General features: G+C 38.4%; 2 protein-coding genes across 3 annotated transcripts in view; both read left to right on the plus strand.

The window, feature by feature from the left end:
* Nucleotides 1-11855, plus strand: part of rcbtb2 (regulator of chromosome condensation (RCC1) and BTB (POZ) domain containing protein 2) — a 23140-nt gene extending 11285 nt beyond the window's left edge. The window contains exons 4-13 of one of the 2 annotated variants that reach the window (XM_079481636.1): nucleotides 1248-1398; nucleotides 2793-2959; nucleotides 3595-3753; nucleotides 4453-4560; nucleotides 4966-5108; nucleotides 5314-5504; nucleotides 5632-5758; nucleotides 8711-8850; nucleotides 9209-9339; nucleotides 9671-11855. In XM_079481636.1, coding sequence (XP_079337762.1) covers nucleotides 1248-1398; nucleotides 2793-2959; nucleotides 3595-3753; nucleotides 4453-4560; nucleotides 4966-5108; nucleotides 5314-5504; nucleotides 5632-5758; nucleotides 8711-8850; nucleotides 9209-9339; nucleotides 9671-9811 — 1458 coding nt within the window. In that variant the 3' untranslated portion in view covers nucleotides 9812-11855. Of the gene's footprint in view, nucleotides 1-1247; nucleotides 1399-2792; nucleotides 2960-3594; nucleotides 3754-4452; nucleotides 4561-4965; nucleotides 5109-5313; nucleotides 5505-5631; nucleotides 5759-8710; nucleotides 8851-9208; nucleotides 9340-9648 lie in introns of both variants that reach the window. The other variant, XM_079481637.1, reaches the window with a different exon arrangement.
* Nucleotides 11856-17416: 5561 nt separating this feature from the next.
* On the plus strand, nucleotides 17417-21306 carry lpar6a (lysophosphatidic acid receptor 6a). The gene has a single exon (XM_079480812.1). It carries the CDS (start codon nucleotides 18359-18361, stop codon nucleotides 19445-19447), a length of 1089 nt encoding a protein of 362 aa, XP_079336938.1. The 5' UTR covers nucleotides 17417-18358; the 3' UTR covers nucleotides 19448-21306.
* The last annotated feature ends 328 nt before the right edge of the window (nucleotides 21307-21634 follow it).

The raw sequence follows: 21634 nt of genomic DNA on the forward strand, positions 1-21634 counted from the left end.
CCTACATTGACACAGTGGACATGAGCGTGCTGATGACGTATGATGTCTGCGTGAACAGGGTGCGTATGCAAAATACGTTGGCTGAATATGTACACACGACCAGTCACAGCATTCGGTTTGCATTTTTTTAGAAAAAATATTTAAAATCAATATATTATATAATTTACTCTTGAGTCAAGTAGCCATGTAATAAGCGGGATAATTTACAGCCAGTCGGTTGTCATTGCGAAATAAACCCCTTTTGTGTGATAGTTGTCTCCGCTTCAGTCCTGATCACACTGTCGGGTTTATTCTATCATGATAACTGTCTGCCTGTACTGTACACTATCCCATACGTGCATTGCAATGTCTCCACAGTTACTTGAAATATAAGCCAATAGCTAATTGACCAGAGTGAATTAAAAAAATTATTTCTCATAACAATTAACAATAGTCTTGACTATAAATATTAAAAATAACTAGACAACACATTAATATACTCCATGTAAACGATGTGAAATGTAAACATTATCATGCTTTTTATTAAAAGAAACTGCAGCTCCCTTTTGTTTATGTCTTGTCCTCCCCTATATGGCAGCATTGTCGGCCCAATACAGCAACAGGGCAAAGCCCTCAATGCAGTTTCTATGTATGTCTATGACTGCATGCACACTTTGCTAACAGACTTCTGAAATGGCCCTTTGTGGAGAGAGACAGAGGTACACTGGTTTGCGATTTGTCCTTAAAAATGGTATCCTTTTCCCAAAGTATTTGGCCCAAAAGTAATTACATTTGCTGTTGATAAAAGTGTGGGAACCCTGTGTATATTTAATTGCATTTCTGTCAAAAGATCCTGCAAAAAATCACATACAGCACTTTAATTTCATTAAAAATCTCTGCTAAATATCTGCACAAAGCTGAAGAAGCAAGGCCAAACATACTCAAACAGATACAGTAGCTGAACTCAAACGCTTCCGACCGGACAAGCATGATTTCACATGTTGTTGCGTTCTGTGTCAAAATGACGTTTTCTACGCCGCAAGGGAAGCTTAAATGAGCAAACGTATTTCTGTGTTAGAGGTGAGATGCAATGATTTTAAATGACTATTTCTATAGAGTGAAATTTCAGGCCTGTAGGCTGTAAAGCAATTTTTGATGGGATCTAGCAGTTTTTTTTAATATAACATACTTAAAGGGCCCTGTTATGAATTGAAATCGATGTTTTTCAGATGTTAACTACCTGATCGCTGTGAATGTGTTGTCTACAGGTGTTTGCACTGGGGACAAACTGCAGTGGCTGTCTGGGACTCGGGGACACACAGAGTACCATCGAGTCCAGGCGAATCGACATCCTATGCGGCAAAAAAATAGTGTCTTTGAGCTATGGCACAGGACCACACTTAGTCCTCGCCACAGCAGGTTGGAAAGCCACTCGCTTTTAGCAATGGTCAATGTTTACTTCTAGAAATGTTAAATATATGGGTATTTTGGTGTGAAGACATTGCAATTCCAGTCCAGTGGTTTATTTTAGCTTTTTTTACATTTATTAAGTGTGATTTAGTGAACATTTTATTGTATTTGATTTATAAACGTGCTTGTGACCATACAATATGTTCAATATTACTGTAAGTTGAATACTCCAACAATATTTTCCCTGCATTAGTGATCATTAATGTGTTTGTGAAGTGTTTATCTTGAACTAAAGTAAAGTGACTGAATTTGATCGTGTATCAGATCTATTAAATGCACTAAAAGCACTTAACCGATTTACTAGAACACTGAGAATAAGACATGACGTTTAGAGGTTTCCTGAGAAGGTGAGACTTGATCAATCTTAGAATCAGAAATGTTTTATTTTTCTCAAGTGCTTCATGTTAATCGTTTTAGATATTTTAGGTCCCATTAAAGGAATGAAAATGAAGATTTCAGCCACTCACCCACATGCATTACAAACCGTCCGTGTGTTTATTTCTTCTGTCGAAAACAAATTGGGGCTTTCGAGAAAAGGTTTCCAGGGTTCCTTTCCAGTGCACTTAAACGGGGGGCTGTTTTTTAAGGTCCGTGTCCCGCTTTCTCTTGTCAAATGACCTGCGTGTGGCACTCTGAAAAGTTTAACTATTTCCATCTCCACCGTGTGTAAAATAACAAACTTGTGCGCACCAAAGAAGTGATATGTGAATCGCCCCTAGGACTTTTGAACAGTACTGTACACAATTTAAGGCTGGTCCTAGATTATAAAAGGTGACCGGAGGATACAGTACAACACTTAATGCTGGGATACAGGACATAAACAAAGTAGCGCTTGCTAAGCACTTACAAACAAATCTCGCTCAACACAGATGGATTCATGTAAATATTTAGTGCTGAGAAATGCATTCCTTGACTTCATCTTGTGCCTTGGTTCAATAAGCCGAACAGCCAATCAAATCTATTTAATGCCGGTTGATGCTCAAAACCTGCCTGATCGTCGTCTTTGTGTGTACCAACTGTCATAGAGTATGTGGAACTGCCAAAAATCTCTGACCAACCTTTAAGAAATAGTTCACATATTCCTATTTATCTTCGAAATGTTCCAGAAATATCACTTACTTCCTTCAGTTGAACACAAAGAAAATAATGTGGCGAAGATGGTAAAGTTCCAAAAACCACATCCATCAATCATTAGATAAAAAAATCCTTTAACTTGGCTGCATAAAGACTTTTATAGAGACTTATTACATGACTCTCTGGAATATCGTGTCAGACAGTGTTTATTTTTTATAACAAGCTGGATGCACATCTACTTCATGGTGTCCTCTTGTCTATATCTGTAGATGGAGAGGTGTATGCCTGGGGTCACAATGGCTACAGTCAGCTGGGAAACGGCACCACCAATCACGGCCTGACCCCTGCCCTGGTCTCCACCAATCTCATCAACAAGAGGGTGACAGAAGTGGCCTGCGGATCTCACCACACCATAGCTCTCACCATAGATGGAGAGGTACACGGACACACCGTTATACTAATAAACCGGATGCTGAGTCACATTTAAATCAAACCAACCAAATGAACTATACGCCTATAAATCAGGCTCTTTTTTTGTAAACGGTTCAATATGCAAGTATTCACACTTCTGTTGTAACACCTCAGTGGTAGGCGGATCATAAATCCCTAATTGCCTTATTAAATGGATAAACTTGTCTTGGAAGAAATGTTTCCAGAGAAACGCTTTCCAGAAAACCTTGACAGTATTTATGTGACGAGGTTACGGGAATAAACACTAAGGACAAGGATATGGGAAAATGTCCAAGGCACCAAACTAGCGTGAAAACAAAGAGGACCTCGATTAGAAGGAAAGAGGAGCAGGTGTGAATTTGACAGAGCTGGCTGACCTCCAACACAGCAAAAAGAGCTGAGGGAGAGAACGCTCGAGGCGCTTCCGTGGAAGTTGTTCATGTGGCCTTTGAAGGGGGTTCACAATGAAAAGTATGCTATCCAGAGGCGTGCTTTCAAACAACTAAAAACAGAAATGTGAACAGAAATGATTAGTCTTGAAGACATGGTTTAATTTGAAGGTATTTTGTAAAATTTGTCTGATACAAGGTCAACGTCAGTTTCCTATGGTCTTGTTCTCAGGTGTACGCCTGGGGCTACAATAACTCCGGACAGGTGGGCTCGGGTTCAACGGCCAACCAGCCCACACCGCGCAGGGTCAGCAGCTGCCTGCAGAATAAGGTGGTTGTCAACATTGCCTGTGGACAGCTCTGCTCCATGGCTGTACTTGACAATGGAGAGGTGATTAGATGCTTCAGATTAACATTGAACATTCTTTTGCGTTTTGAATGAAGGAAATGCTGAATTTCAATTGAGCTGCGTAATGAGTTTTGATGGAAGTTATCTTAGTGTGTTGATTTGTTCCAGACATTGATTATAGTAACCGTCTGAGCTGTCACTCGGAGTTTACATTTAGTTTGTACTTTATTATCAAGCCTTGGCCGCAAATTGGTCTCTGGTCTCGCTATACACTCAACGATGCAATTATCAAAACAGCATCACAATAGAATACACAGCATCCACCTCAACATAATAAATTAAATGAAAATGTTAAACATTCAAACCCTAACCCTTATTCAAAAGACCTACTGCGTTTGGTAGAAATGTTTGTTTATACATTGCCTTCTTAAACGACTGCGAGATGGAAGCAATTCAAAATCATGATTCAGAGGGTGTGTTATATCTTTAGTTATTGCCAAAGCTTTCCTTTTAACAGCCATTCCATATAACTGATCAACTGACTTTTGTTCAGAACCTATAATTCCTGCTGTCCTGGTAATTCTATTCAATTTTGCTTTTTAAACAGAAGTTATTATTATTCACTCAGTACGCCTTGAAAATGTTTCTTTTTCAGATGCAGTCGCCAATGCAGTTGTTTTGTACATTTGTTGTTGCTCTCAATAGTCAGTTTTCGGTCTAACTAAAGCTCTGTCTTGACAGACTTACGGCTGGGGTTATAACTGCAACGGACAGCTGGGATTGGGGAACAACGCAAACCAGCAAACCCCCTGCAGAATTGCCGCCTTACAAGGAATAAACATTGTACAGGTGAGAAACAAAGACTTCTGAATATTTAAGGTAATCCTTTAAAAAACCTTTATTTCTTTGTTCTGTTGAACACAAACGAAGAAATTTAGAAGAATGTAGGAATGCAAACAGTTCTGGGGCACTTTTGACTACCAATGTTATTTTTCCTACCATGGGAGTCAGTGGTGGCCAAGAACTGTTTGGTTACAAACATTCTTTCAAATATCTTTCTCAGTGTTCATCAGAACAAAATAATGTACAAAGATTTGCTCAAAAAGACAGAATGTTTCTTTTTGGGTGAAGTATGCCTTTAAACACCAAAAACATTGTTTAAGTGGAGTGGTTGAATGGATTATCCTGTCACGTCATTTGTTCAAGATAACGTAAGGAAATTAGCAGTGTTACACCTTTAACTTGTGTTCACAGGTGGCGTGTGGTTACGCGCACACACTGGCACTTACAGATGAAGGATTTGTTTACTCCTGGGGTGCCAACTCGTATGGACAGCTGGGTACAGGAAACAAGAGCAACCAGGCCTTGCCCACTCTCATCAACATGGACAAAGAGAGGTAAGAACCAGTTCAGATCTCTGTGGTAGATCAGAGACATCTGATGTGCTGCAAATAATTTGCCTCACCTGGTTATACTGTATGTCTGAGACACGTGAAATGCTTTGAATACATCGGGGTGATGGGTCAGAGGCACTTGCATGTTAAGCTCCTGTTGAAGCAGTTCTCCTCTCAAATGAACTCCTACTCTTTTTCTCTTTTGCAGGATGGTGGAGGTTGCCGCGTGTCACACCAGCCACACATCAGCAGCAAAGACACAGAGCGGTCAGGTACTGATGTGGGGTCAGTGTCGGGGTCAGGCCGTGGCTTATCCTCACCTCACACATTTCATCAGCACAGATGACGTCTTTGCCTGCTTCGCGACACCTGCCGTCACCTGGCATCTCCTGTCTGTGGGTAAGAGAAATGTTATTTCCAAATCAACACTGCGTTATGGGTATTATGTAGTTGTGGGAGATTTCGTCCAAAACTGTGTTTTGTTGCTGATTATGTTCGGTGCTTTTTGCTTGTAACTACTCTTTAGATGGCGATGACTATCTGACTGTCGCCCAGTCGCTAAAGCGAGAGTTCGACAGCCCAGGGATCTCCGATCTCAAGTTCCTGGTTGACGGGAAGTGCATCCACGTGCACAAAGCCCTTCTTAAAATCAGGTAACCCTGCCATTAAATCCGGAGATGCAGCAAACTTTAATCCTATTTGCTCATACCATGTAAAAGTTTGTTGAAGAAATCTGTTATCATAAAGTTTGATAATATCAAATTCAGAATAGTTTGTGGATTTGCATCAAAGGATTGGTGTTTTCCTCACTGTATCTTTCCCATCATTATACTCATTTTATTCCTTCTGCACCCGGAAACTAAAGTTTGTTGAACATGAACATGTTCAGGCGTATTGCTGACTGCACATACTGGAGTATACAGATTGTTGCACAAGTTTTGATCTTGGTGCTTTTGAAGTCATCTTGTTCATGTGTTCAGTTTACATTTATGGTGGAATTTAAAGTTGGGTTTTTTTATTCCTGTGTTGACCGGTGCGAGCGAGTACAGGCTGGAATATACACCGTGTAAACAATTAGGGCTGTGACTGTATGATCTTTGTTCTAAACCGCAGTGAAGACGCAACTAATCATGCGGTTTGGCGGTTAATCTCACCCAACCACACACGTCCACAAAAATATAAAATCAATTATTACAAGAATAGGAACCCGAGGAAACTTCAGAAAGAACAACAGCGTAACAGTCAGTGGATATAAACGCACGCAAACTTTGAATAATTGATTGTTTGTAACAATTTGTATTAATGTTATTTAATTATTAATTAGGCTACATTTATAATAACAACATTTTTCAACATAGAAAGGGAACATCGCGCTAGTTTGTACAAGTGTTTGACTGTTGTACGACTACTGTGCCGCCAAAGTGAATCTTCAAGTAGTGCTGCCGTATTCTTCCTGTTTCGTGCGAGGAAAACATATTCACTTTGTCAGATATCAGGGAAGCTCTTAAATAGGGATGTGCACGAATGTTCGAATATTCGATCCGCAATAACTATTCGAACATTAAAAATGCTATTCGAATATTTTATAAGACTCTAGAATTGTAACTGACAACTAAGGAAAATCCCAAATTCAGTATCTCAGAAAATTTGAATATTGTGAAATGGTTAAATATTGAAGACACCTGGTGCAACACTCTAATCAGCTATTTAACTCAAAACAAATGCAAAGCCTAAAAATGGTCTCTCAGTCTCAGTCCGGACCTTAAGCCCATAGCAAATCTGTGGGATATTGTGAAGAGGAAGATGCGATATGCCAGACTCAGCAATGCAGAAGACCTGAATGCTAATATCATAGCAACCTGGGCTCTCACAACACCTGAGCAGTGCCACAGACTGATCGACTCCATGCCACGCCGCATTGCTGCCGTAATTCAGGCAAAAGGAGCCCCAACTAATTATTGAGTGCTGTACATGTTCATACTTCTCCGTTAGCCAAGATTACTAAAAATCCTTTCTTTGTATTGGTCTTAAGTAATATTCAAATTTTCTGAGATACTGAATTTGGGATTTTCCTTAGTTGTCAGTTATAATCATCAAAATGAAAAGAAATTAACATTTGAAATATATCAGTCTGTGTGTAATGAATGGAGTTTCCCTTTTTGAATGGAATTAGTGAAAAATATCAACTTTTTGATGATATTCTATTTATATGACCAGCACCTGTATACAAAATAATTTGTGTGTGCTCCTAAATCTTTGTTCACTCAGATCGCAAGCTAGTTTAAATATTTTAAGTTTTCACACCGGATGCCTTTATGCTCGGCTCACATCACCATATTAAAAGGTTTAAAAACTAGTGAGCAACAGAATTCGTTAACATCAGGGGCGGAGCCAGACGTTGTAGACATCGGGGGCTTAGCCCAAATTATATGTATTTTTATATATATATTTTTTATGTATTTGTTCTTTTGTATTATTTTAAAACCATAACAAAACAAATGTTCACAATGACATTGTCACGAGAAAAGCTAAAACAAAAGTCGGGAAAATTTGTTTTTTATACCTAATGTAAGTAAGGTTAACATTACTTACATAAAAGTATAAAAATACCAACGTTATATTAAATGATTAATTTGTAACTTCGGACCGGTTGTTCTTAAAATAAGTAATTGTAATTAAAAAAACAACTTGAAACGTACATTTCACTGCAACTATTGTTAATGAATTTGCCTTAGCATAAGACTGAAAAATTTTTCCAAACCTAAAAGCCTGGTTCAAAAGGGTCATCGACCTCAAATTACAGCCTGTGAAAAATTTGCACGGATGCTTTTTTTGTTGTTGTTTTAAACGCACTTATTTACCTTAGTTGAAATAAATACCTTATGTTCTTATGCAAATGCTATGCAAAGCTACACGGCTGAGGAGCTTTCACCAGAGTAAAATAGGCCTATATGCTTATAACCAGCAAATAAAAAATAAAATAAAATACTCAAACATCTGAGAAACGACAGACAAAAGTATTTTTATGATTCACTCTGGGTTACTCGGAACTCAGAGCAATGCAAAACATCCGAACTAAAACTGCTCATCGGTTTTTCCACGGATCCAAACTACCGTAACCTCTCTACTTCTAGCGGCGCAGGAAAAAACACCCAGTGCACAAAATCAACATCAGATAATGTTTCCCATTTCTGTGCGCTACTATACAAAAAAACATGCAGTGTGATGACGGACGGTTATGACCTCAACAACGCGGTCGGCATCTCATTACTGCGGTGATGCGGTTACCGTCACAGCCCTAATAACAATACAGTGCAAACTAAGTCATGGTGCAGTTTGTCAAATTGAGGGGGATTTGAAATCTTTTCGCTGAACAGTGCAAACGTAGGCAGGACATAATCTACATCCATTTTTTTACTACATAAATTTGCTCTCATAAAAAAGACTGTAATTATTTTATTGTTCAATACTGTAATTGTTGTAGTGTATTATTACTAGTGTAAAAGTCTGTTGTCATTGAATAGACAACAACATTTCCAGTGATGTTTACAGCCCAGTTTAAATCTTCTTTCACAGGTTGGTTTCTCATGTGTTTGTTCCGATAGGTGTGAGCATTTTCGAGCGTTGCTGAACGAGACAGACGAAGAGACCATTGAAGTTCATCAGTTCTCCTATCTGGTGTACCGCGCCTTCCTGGAGTACCTGTATACTGATACCATCAACCTTCCCCCTGAAGATGCTATAGGTAAACCTTTCACAAAGACTCTTCAGATACTCGCACTGCTATCAAGAAGTCAAATCTCAGCCTTAAAGGATCCATTCTTTGGTTTATTGCTTTTTGGTTTTCAAAGCTTTTATTATGTTTTTTGGGTGTTAAACAAGGTGTTTCTAGTATCAAAAAACGCTTTATATTTTACATATCAGTCTCCTCACAAAACGATTCTCGTGATTGGTTCCCTTCCTTCTGAAACCTCACACGTCCAAAAATGTCTAAAATTGTGTTGCTAAATTGAGAATCATTTAGCGAAATCAACAATGCTATCAACAGATACATGCTAGTGTATAGATTGAAACATTTTTATCTTGTTGTTTTTATTGTTAAGGTCTGTTGGACTTGGCCACATATTACCGTGAGAGCCGTCTGAAAAGACTATGTCAGGAGACCATAAAGAGAGGCATTGCGGAAGAGAACGCTGTAACACTACTGTCAGCGGCTGTCAAGTATGAGGCACGGGTCAGTCTACATAATCCTACATTCATCAGAAAAGCGATCTAGTTGAAAATAGACATTGTTCCAAAACCTAGTGATATGTCTACATAAGCAGCTAGATTCTACGGCATTATTTATTTTCATTGCATTAGCGTTTGGTAGTAGCATGTTGCTAAGCTAAAAACAAAATTCGCTAATATTTAAAAAAATACTAAACACAAAGCAAATCAAAAATGCTGCGTAGGTAGATCGTTCGAGAGGTTTTGGTACACACAAGCACAGATTGTTTTGTTTTTAGATGTTTAGCGTTGGTTCTCTTTCTCATTGAATCAGTCCACCAACTCTTCATGTGCAGGAACTGGAGGACTTCTGCTTCAAGTTCTGCGTTAACCACCTGACGGCCGTCACGCAAACGCAGGCCTTCGCCGACATGGACCATGACCTCCTGAAGAACTTCATCAGCAAAGCCAGCCTCTACGGTGCCTTCAAAAACTGAAGAGGGTGAAGTATCTGCACTTGGAAATCTGCACTTGCTTTGCTATTCCAGGCATGCTACCTCAGGTACCTCAGTTTTGGAGAATAGAAGATAAGCCAAATTTCTGCTTATGAGCGTGAAGATTTTGGCAAGGTTACTGCACTTGGCTTTTTTTTTTTGGATCTGGTGACTGTAAACTGCAAAACAGATGCGTACTGGAAATCCACTCTGGATTCAAAGGGACCTGAAGAGCATCAATACATCTTATGAAAGTAAATAATAAGGGAAGATAAGCCTCATAAAGATGACGGGTGAAAGGAATCATTCTTGTGAAGAGTTGACATTCATTCACATTATATGATTATATGATGGTTTGGAAGGTTCCAGCCAAACATATTGTTCATACCTACTCCATCACTTATTATTAAGATCACATATATTGACAGAAGGCAAAGATAATTGATTTCATGTTGAGTCGATGTTAAATTGGTTATTCTCAGCATGAAATCAATAATCTTTGCTTCTGTCTATGGGTTGTGTTCTTGACATAATGACAGTTATAAAGCAGGCCAACAGATGAATCATTTGCAGGATGTAAAATGGGACACAAACATGTCATTATTGATCTGAATTCATTTCTATTTTGCTTTGGCACTAAAATGACATTTAAAGCAATAGTTTACCCACAAATTAATATTTCAGCCATTTATATCATAGATGCCAAGTGACTTTTTTGTTGTTGAGAAAACAACAAACTTAAGTCGTTTATTCATGAACATTTTCACAAATGAGATCAATTTACGCAGTCACTGTAAATTGTATGAAAAAAGCTGTGTAAAATATATTTTGTATTCAATGAGGGTCCATTTTTGTTTTTTTGGGTGAATTTTTCCTTTACTAATATGTCATGTTAGAGAAGTAAATCATGCGGATTAAGTACTTTGGCATTATCCACAATACAATGAACATATCCGATTAATGTTTATTTTTCACTGTAATGTTTTACACATCACATTTTTTCTGTCTAGCAGTATTATTATTTTGAACATGTACGAGGTCAATATTTGCGCTTCTGTCTTGTCATATTTGTACAAGCCCTAACATGACCGTCCACAGTGCCATTGTTCCTGTGCAGTTGGCAAAGGATGTCATCTGGTGGTGTTGACACAAAACTAACCATGTGCTCATATTTTGCTGTTCATTAACATTTTATTGACACGTGATGATGGGTCGAGGTCATGAGGGCTGTGAAGAACATGTCCGGGTCATATTTTATCTTGGCCTGACAAGATAATTGACACGAGCGTTTAACAAATAAGAGACATCCGGATGGATTTAAGGGTGAAATGGTGAGATTAGTGTAACACAAAGCTTTTTTTTTGTTTTTTATCCAACCGGTGTAATCTTGTAATAGCATTTTAAAGCACATTTTTAATAAAGGGTTTCCAGTCAATGAAATTATGTTTAGGGAGGACAACATGATTGTTTTACAAATCGGTTTTACTTCAATGAATTAAATATAAGTGTGTTTCTGATGGTAAGGCTATTCACATTTGTTTACACAGTCAGGGGTCTTCAGTTCAGCTTAGTCCCATAAATGAAGGTCATAACCGTTAATCCTGCCTCATTGGAAAGGGTTTGCTAAACATTCTTCAGTAGTTGTGTTTTGTGCGGGAATCTAAGTCTTTCAGAACAGTGAAGATAACAAACTGCTTTTTTCCATATATGCAAAATGTCATATAGCACTTTGAAGATGTAAATAAATGTCCTAGACATGTTTAAAAGGTGTGCATACCTGGTGGTCTACTATACATTTGTCACTTTTCACAATCATAGTTACACTGTCCACTGTAACAGCCTTGTCAAGCTTTTTTAATGTATTTACCCCAACATAAGCAAATCTTTTAGAATTGTAAAACATTTCCGTCAAAACGGGACCAAAGATAAATAAACCTACAGTAATACCTAATGCACATTTGTGTCTGTCCAGTATAAGAATGAATTAATATGTATAGGCCTGTGTGTCAATGACATATAGGCAAACCTAATAAAAACGACATTATCTAAAAAACCTTTGGCCATGTCACCATGTTTGGTTCTCGATTTCCAAGTTAAATTAAATTATATAATTTTTGAGAATAGTATTTACCGTATTTTCATATTAAAAGTGAGAAAGTCGGATGTCTTGCCTCTCTCTCTAACTAATATTCAGTTTCACAGAGAAGGAGTAAATCATTCAAGTTTGTAAGGATGTCCAAATGTCTAAGTGTGCGTCTGTGCACGCATATCATCGCCAGATGGCAGCAGTTCACTTGCTTCTTTGTGGCGAGGGACCTGTGAATGCAGTTTCTCTTGAGCCTGTTCAAACAGGTGGAATCTCACAGATTCAACACAATGCACTTAGTGTTTCTCAGGACTGAAAGAAAATAAAGTCAAGCTCGTGCCTGTCAGAGTTTTCTGAGAAAAACACACGCCCCAACATTTCCAGAACTGTCAGCTAGCATACGGTAGCCTATAAATTGTATATATACTAACGTCTACTAGTGTACAGACTTTCAAAACATCAGCAGTCAGAGGATTAGTGTGCTTTAAATTGCTTTTAACATTATTATATATTTCCTGTATTATTACTATGACTGTAACACTTTTGCTTCATGCAGAAATAGAGATTTCCTCTTTTTTAAACTGTCCCTTTATAAATCTACACCTTCTCAACTGTCGGTGCTCTTATGTTTGATTTGCAAACAGTGTTAGACGGTTGCATGCACTTCTGACATCCTTTCACACCTTTAGATTTGCATGAAGCAACCGTCAGATATTGTGTGTCCTGTTACCACATAATGGGATGTTGCCATTTGTAATAAAGCCACATGCACTACATGTTAAACCACTCAGTGTCCATGATATATTGATTTCTGACTCCATTACGTACAAAACCGCTTTCTAAGGCTAAATATTTAATGCTTGTCAAGCAAGGTAGTAACAACAAACCTGTTTGTCTGCTGATGCAATATTCTGACCAGAGGCAAAGAGCAAACATGTTTGATTTTCCCATAAATTGTTTACCATAACAGATATGTGCCTCACTTTGTGAACCGAACTGTTGTCAGTTTGTGTGCTCAGAAATGTCAGTGATATAATCTGTAGTTTTATTCTACAGTATATGGGTGTACGGGTCCTGTCATGGTGGTTGATCACATGACCAACAAATATTAAAATGGATAAAATACATATTTTTCCTTTTTTACTTACATTTTTGGTTACAGAATAATTAAATATTGGGTGACCGATCCCAAAAAAGTTGGGACACTGTACAAATTGTGAATAAAAACAGAATGAAATGATGTGGAAGTTTCAAAGACTATCTCCTAGATGAGATATCAAATGTTTAAACTGAGAAAATGCATGATTTTAAGGAAACAATAAGTTGATTTTAAATTTCATGGCATCAACACATCTCAAAAAAGACAAGGCCATGTTTACCACTGTGTGGCATCCCCTCTTCTTTTCATAACAGTCTGCAAACGTCTGGGGACTTTAGGAATAGGAATGTTGTCCCATTCTTGTCTAATACGGTCTTAGGTCTTCTTTGTCGCATCTTCCTCTTTATGATGCGCCAAATGTTTTCTATGGGTGAAAGATCTGGACTGCAGGCTGGCCATTTCAGTACCCGGATCCTTCTTCTACGCAGCCATGATGTTGTAATTGATGCAGTATGTGGTCTGGCATTGTCATGTTGGAAAATGCAAGGTCTTCCCTGAAAAAGACGACGTCTGGATGGGAGCGTATGTTGTTCTAGAACTTGGATATACCTTTCAGCATTGATGGTGCTTTTCCAGATGTGTAAGCTGCCCATGCCACACGCACTCATGCAACCCCATACCATCAGAGATGCAGGCTTCTGAACTGAGTGCTGATAACAACTTGAGTTGATGACATGGCGTCCCAGTTTTCCAAAAAAATCTTCAAATTTTGATTCGTCTGACCACAGAACAGTTTAGCACTTTGCCACAGTCCATTTTAAATGAGCCTTGGCCCAGAGAAATGTTTAGATGTGGCTTCTTTTTCAACCTATAGAGCTTTAGCCGGCAACGGCGAATGGCACGGTGGATTGTGTTTACTGACAATGTTTTCTGGAGTATTCCTGAGCCCATGTTGTGATTTGCATTACAGTAGCATTCCTTTAAGTGATGCAGTGCCGTCTAAGGGCCCGAAGATCACGGGGCATCCAGTATGGTTTTCCGGCCTTGACCCTTACGCACAGAGATTGTTCCTGATTCTCTGAATCGTTGGATGATATATTTTTTTTGAGTTCAAAAAGCCATTTTTGTATTCTGTCATATTTAATAAGTATATAGACTTTCATTCATGTTTACATAAAACAATTAAAAATCCTTTACAGTTGACATTGAGAACGATAAAGCAACAGTGTGTTCCACATGACATACAAAAAACATTATTAATAAACAATATCTTTGTTGATCCTCAGCCCTTTTATAGTTTCCTGCCATTAAAATGAGATGCATTGTGTTCCTGGAACATGTGTGACAGATGCTGGCATTGCTCACATATACATTGTTTTTATGGCATTGGTGGAATGGTTTTGTCCGAGGTCTCGCGTGCAGCAGACAATACTTGTTTTTAAGTGAAAACGTCTCCCTGACCTTGATGCTGTTTGTATTAGTTGAGCCCACTGGGAAAACAGAACAATGGCCACAAAACATCTTACATGTTTCACTGTGTCGCCCGTGCACAGACTGCTTCTGATGCTTTTGTGTCAGTTCTCCAATGAAGAAAAACTCAGTCGAGTCAGCTTAAAATAATAAGGTGACCTATCACAAGTACGTTTTTGAGTTAATTTCACAAACAACGACTGAAATACACCCAACTCCAAAAAGTTACAGAGGGCTACAAACACTGACTTTATTGGTTACACTGGAAACCTTTAACAGATCGCCGGCAGGTGTGGGGGATTTTCGATGGGAGACATGTGCGTGAGCCCGGGGAATCATGGGAATCGCAGTCCTTGGGTTGAGAACAAAGGGGAAACAGACCGGAAAAAGATGAGACTGTGACAATCATGGAATTTTGGTTTTACAAAAATATATAGAATTAAACATAAAATACATAAAACAACATTTAGAATATGTCAATAATATTTATAAATAAAATAAAGCAAACTGTTGATCCTCTTATGTGGTAATGTTTTGTAGTGCTGTGTATATGTTTTGCCAAGCATCCTTGAATTCTTTTCAAAGTTGAGCTTCTTCAAAGCACATCGAAGCAACACGCATAACATTTTTAATCCGTCTTTAATAAAATATTTGAATAGTAATGTCATCCAAAGTTGGACTCACTTTTGCTGCTACTGTATAGACGGTTTCGGCGACAAAATTGTAATACCTAATATACAATAAAATATGAATATAAATTCGTATTAATTAAATTAAACCTAAAATACATTTTTATATTATAAACTAACACAGACCGGAAGTTGACTTCGGGCCAACACATGCTTCCATCTATAGATAGAAAATGAAGAAATAAATAAGTAAAATGGTCTAAATATTAAAACAAAAACACATATTTTCTGTGCAAGTCTGACGGGTGCAAACGTTTTCCATTTATTGCTTTTAAAGCTTGCTTTTGCTATCTTCTCCGAAACCGCCCATGCTGCCTCTAAGTGATGTTCATAATGTTCTAGAGGTTAAACCCAATTACATAAAATGCAATGTTGCATAACGGTTAAAAGAGCATTAAGAAACAATCTTAATCTGGATTCTTGTTTTATCATTTTGACGGAAAGTGATGCTTTCAAAGTACCGTGATGCTACGGTTCCCATGCCATACGAAAATTGTCTAATTCGATTATACAGCATTTCAAAGGTTTTTAAAATCCTAACTATGAAGAATTTGTAGGAACTGTGTTTGCTTAGGTTTAGTAAATAGACAAAATATTGTCAAATTGCCCAGTCTCCTCAACATCTTTTGAGGATTCATTGGCTGCACAACAATCCATATTAAAGTGATAGTTCGCCCAAAAATAAAAATTCATTTCAAACCTGTTCTTCTATTTGGAAGAATTTTGATAACCAAACAACATTGAACCCCATTGGCTACCACAAAACCATTTCTCAAAACATAATCTTCTGTGTTTCGCAGAAGAGAGAAAGTCGTGGATAAAAGTAATTCATTTTTTTAGGCAAACTTATCCTTTAAGTGGATTTTGTGGATTTCAGTATTAAGATACACACAAAAAAACTGTAAATCGATCATTCAGCGACTTTTGTCCTGTGACAAAATACAGGTTTGCCATTCTTGCCATTGCCTGACCCAAGACCTGTTTCTCATAATATTGCATAATATGTCATAGGTTATGTGCAATTTGTCACAGGGGTGTGGTGTATAACCAAAATGCCTTCAGGGATCTAAACAGAAGGAAGTCTTGCTGAGGTAGCTGCTTGCACTTCCTCTGTTTTTCCCTTGTCTGCCTTCTGTCTGCAGCTATGCTCTGGAAAAGCCCAGTTTGGTGTTGTACTTTCGTTCCATTTTGCTCTTAATGTCTTGATTGTTTATCCTGGACAAGAGTCTTATTTCTGCTGGACAGAATTGCACAAATAATAATACATTTTCCAAACATTTGTTGGACAAACCAGTAGTTGGGCAAACAGATAGTCCCGCCCCACAATCACACCATTGGTTCAGCTGGTGCCGCTGAGGCCGGTTTAGTTGCGTTTATCAAACAAACAAAGCAATGTTTTGACAGCACCATACAGTTTTACATATATGTTTACAGGGACTTCACTATTGATGAAAACACTCACGGTTATCTCTGCTTTTCAAGCCGGTGAAAGTATTTGAACGTCTAAAATGGCATATTAAGAGAGTCGCATGCTAAGAGAAAGTAACACATCAAACATTCCTAAATGAAGTACAAAAATGAACCGTTGTTTAACTATAGTAAATTATACAGGTGGTACTACATCTGTCAACAAAAAAAACATTTACATTTACTTTTTTATACGAAAACCATGGTTGATATACCCAAGGGCAAACATTGCATGATATGTGGGGTTTTAAAACATGTACCATATATCAGTATGTTCAGGAGTACCCTGAAATCCATCAAAAGTACCACAGTGAAGCAGCCACGGTTCAATGCCACGGTATACATCAAAGTACCTTGGTTTTACCATCTGACACGACTACTGGACCGCAGTAAAATCACAGTACGTTTAAATTAGCTAATTTAACTGAGTTAAAGATATCAAAATGTCACATTTTTACATTGTTTCAATGTGTACATTATCAATTATAAATATACAACATTAAATTAATTACATTGTTTTATAAAATATATTTTTTAATCATTTTTATAATTTAACATTTATAATAATTATTCTGTGATATAATTATAATTTATTTAATTTACACATTAATTTGATGTTTCACTTTATCTTTGAATTGTATTATTTAGATCAACAATTGTTTCATATATATGTATATTCCTCCCAAAGGATCTTAGGGGTAATATTGTTTAAAAGAAAGTATTAAAACAAACACAAGCTTGATGAAAAACAACACAACAACACATTTAAGACTGCTAAACAGATGATAAAATAATTTGCACCTTGCACACTACAATAAAATACATTTCAGTCTGCCTGATTTTTCTCTCAGAGGGAGGTAGCTATCCAGGAGATGGGAGGAGCCACTGTGAGTCAATAGTCATGATAACACTTGTAAAAGACTTCACAGTGCTGCTGCCTCCCTCCCCGCCTCTTCAATACACACAGCCCAGAAGCCCCCGAGGCTGTCGCTGACGGAGATACCAAGACAGAGTAGTAAGGAAGGGGGTGGGTCAGGAAACAGACCCTCGCTAGAAGCCGTGAGCTCGACTGGCTCATTTATACTGTCACAGGCTTAGAGAGCAGGACCGAGACAGTGTGACTAGCCCTTAACGGTAAACACGATGCGCTGTACGCCTTTTGCAGGTGCTCCGAGGTTACCGGACTGAGAACAAAGACGGGACTAATTGAAGGATACTACAAGAAGTGGGACAGAGACTATCATTTGGAGTTTGTTTACAAGAAGAAGATTGATTTTCTTCAATGGGATTTTCTTGTTTTGGATACTCATGAGGTATTGCTCAAGTTAAACTGGAGGGAAACCGTGTGACTTCAATCTTTGGAGTCAGTAACTTCTAACCTTGGGGCTAGAGTCCTGTGGGGTGGCTGGGGTAAGGGCAAATAGAAGGGGGAGGGGAAGAGGTAGTTGGGGTCTGGCTCCAGTCTCTGGGGAAAAATGCCTTTAACATGAGCCAACCCCCCCCGTAGAAATCCAGCATGCTTTGTTAAAGACTGCCGGCGTGAAGCGTTTGATCACTCGCTGCGAACACATTTCAAGAGATCTATGCATCCTCGAAGGCAGGAGCGTCTTGCGGTTTGAAGCCCTCCATCTGTTGCCCATGCTTTGTTTCCCCTGTTAAATCTTGGACTGAGGGAAATCCTCTTATTGTTTTGTCTTCACCCAACTGCCACCCGTAGTGCGCCTTTGTTTCACGGCAAGATGTATAACACAACTTTTCCAATGGACGTTACGACCCAGTTCGGATCTTTGCAGCTGAGCAACGTCACTCATTGCCTGAAGAATGACGGCTTTAAATATCCCCTCTATAGCATAGTCTTCAGCATCGTCTTCATGGTGGGACTCATCACCAATGTGGCGGCCATGTACATTTTTACCTGTTCGCTGAAACTGAGGAACGAGACCACCACGTACATGATAAACCTGGTGGTGTCCGACTTGTTGTTCGTTCTCACACTGCCCTTGCGGGTCTTTTATTTCATCCAGCAGGATTGGCCGTTCGGTAGCCTGCTCTGCAAGCTCTCCGTATCGCTCTTTTACACCAACATGTACGGGAGCATCATGTTCCTCACCTGCATCAGCGTGGACCGCTTTCTCGCCATCGTCTACCCCTTCCGCTCCAGGGGGCTTCGGACCAAGCGCAACGCCAAAATCGTTTGCGTGGCCGTTTGGATTCTGGTGCTCTCCGGAAGTCTCCCAACGGGCTTCTTGCTGAACAGTACTAACATGAAAAACAACACGACATCGTGCTTCGAGAACTTCTCGTCGAAACAGTGGAAGAGCCATCTGTCCAAGGTGGTGATCTTCATCGAGACGGTGGGCTTCCTCATCCCCCTGATCCTGAACGTGGTTTGCTCTGCTTTGGTGCTCCAGACTTTGAGGAGACCCCAGACCATCAGCCGGGGCGGGGAGCTGAACAAGAAAAAGATTTTGAGGATGATCATCTTCCACCTGTCCATCTTCTGTTTCTGCTTCATACCTTACAACGTCAACCTTGTGTTCTACTCCCTAGTGCGGACGAAGACCTTAAAGGGGTGCGCCGTGGAATCGGTGGTCAGGGCCATTTATCCCATCGCTTTGTGCATTGCCGTGTCCAACTGCTGTTTTGATCCCATCATCTATTACTTTACTTCAGAGACGATACAGAACTCCATCAAACGGAAGTCCCAGACCAGCCATATCCTTGATGTGAAGTTCTCTGAGGCTTTGCAGTCGGAAACGAGCTCCACCCTTCAGTTTAGTCTGAGGTCCATAAAGAACAAGATGTTCCACAATGAATCTAACGCATGAGGAGATACAAGGACAGATGGCGAGATACCTGCTCCACGTCCCCTCTTGGGGGTTTAAGTGAAACTAAGCACTGTGTTTCGTGGAATACTGCCAGATTGGGTTTGTTAATATGGCTCAGGGCAAAGAGTAAACTTTGCCCTTTCAAGAGGGATTTAACTCCAGACATACTTTATTCCAACGTAGGGCGGCACACCTTTTTTCTACGGGATTATATGCAAACATTTGGACAGTAAAAACTGTGGACTTTAAAAAAACTTGTGGAGTAAAAACTGGAACTAGATTAAAGTTGACCAGAATGTGTGTGAATGTGCTTACATTTCAGAAATGGTAAGTGAATGTAGAAATAACATACGATAATATATCCACTATTTAATAGAAAATGTAAGTACTCAGAACCATTAATGCATCTTCCTAATGTCAAATGACAACACTCACTGACTGTCTGAAGTGTCATAGTATTAACAATCTGAACCCTTTTGATGGCACTTTATACTTTATACATACTGTACTTTAACTTTGCACTGACATTGATGCTGTCATAATGCACTGTTTATTTCTTTCGCAAACTTCACTTGAAAATAAAGTTTTTAAATGATAGAGGCATGTATTTATTTATTAGAGATCAATAATGATTGTTCTTCATCTATAAAATCCATTCAAAGTTTACAGTTGATAACAACACATTCTGGGTTCACAGTTATGATAGTATAATGAGAAACAAAGTGTAAAAATAAAACTGAAACCCAAATAACACATTTCCAAAACATTAGCAATTTTCAATACAAAATTTTGTCGGATCTATAACTTGTAACTGACAACATTTTGTGTTTAAATGAATGAACATTCAATATACAAAAAATGATTTTGAAGAGATTGACAAAATGGAGATTCTCTTATCATTTTCTGGCCTTCTTATCATTTCAAACCTGTATCACTTATACGTTAAACTAAAGAATGTTGTTAAACAAAAACTGTTGGTCCCCATTCACTTGTATGGACACAAAAGCTATTCAGGTCAATGGGGACCAACATTCTTCAAAATATCTTCTTCGGTGTTCTGCAGAAAAAAGTCATACCGGTTTGAAATGACATGAGGGTGAGAAAAATGATGACATAATTGACATTTTGTGGTGAAGTGTCCCTTTAAGAAAGTAAGTAGGAAAGCTAAACCCTACATGAGGACTTTCTAAAGCAAGCTCAACCAATAGAATTAAACAGACGTCACATTGCTCTACGACACACAACATTGTCTGCAAATTTGCAGTCGCAAAACTTTCATCATTTTTATCTGTTATTGTAAATGTGAGTAACTAAATAAACAAAAGCTGACGCTCTATCAATTACAATTCAATGTGTTCACTGAAGTCCCTTCCTTTGTGATCTGAGTTTCAAATGAACTCCATTCCCATACAATCAGCTGAGCTTCATCGTCCAGTTCAGCAGTCCTCAAACATTCTTCATTACACTGCATCTTTCAAAGAATATCATCAACTGCAGGAAAAACCGAGTTGAGGTTTGGGGTAACCGAGGTTGTGAAATATCTGCGTATTGTGAAATGACGTGTCATATTTTTGGCAGGGTCAGATCAATTTCTTCTGAACGTGCATGAAGGTGTTGCATTATACTGCATGTGAAGAAACACCGGATGTTATGAGAAGAGTCTTGATGTTCTTGATGCAAGCTCCACGCGTGTTTTTATGTTAGCTCAACACGTGACAAACTGAAAAGCGGAAATAACACAAGGTTATAAAGTGTAATGATTTTGTTCATTTACAAAAAAACTGATAATGTTTTTTACTGTGCGTTCCGAGTAATATCAATCAAAGTGCAGTTGAGTTGTTTTGATTGACTAATAATTACTGATCAAATAAAAAAGTAGCATAATAAAACAAAGAAAAAACATGATGACTTATTAAAAAACATGTTTTTTGAACATTGAAAAAGGAGTTATTGTACTGTATATGCAAATCGTCCTTTGCATATACAATGCAATAAAAGCAGTAATTTCAAAAGAGGAAAACAGACAAGGAATCATTTTTGTCCATAATATTGAATATTCTGTGATATTCTTCACTAAAATATACACTGCTAGTAAGGATAAACAATACATTTGAGGAACTTGGTATTAGTATTAGGCTATCACAAATGTGCATCCTGATCTCACATCTTGTACTGTTGTTGCATGTA

The sequence above is a fragment of the Barbatula barbatula genome (assembly GCF_947034865.1).
Source record: "Barbatula barbatula genome assembly, chromosome: 19".
NCBI classification, from domain to species: Eukaryota; Metazoa; Chordata; class Actinopteri; order Cypriniformes; family Nemacheilidae; genus Barbatula; species Barbatula barbatula.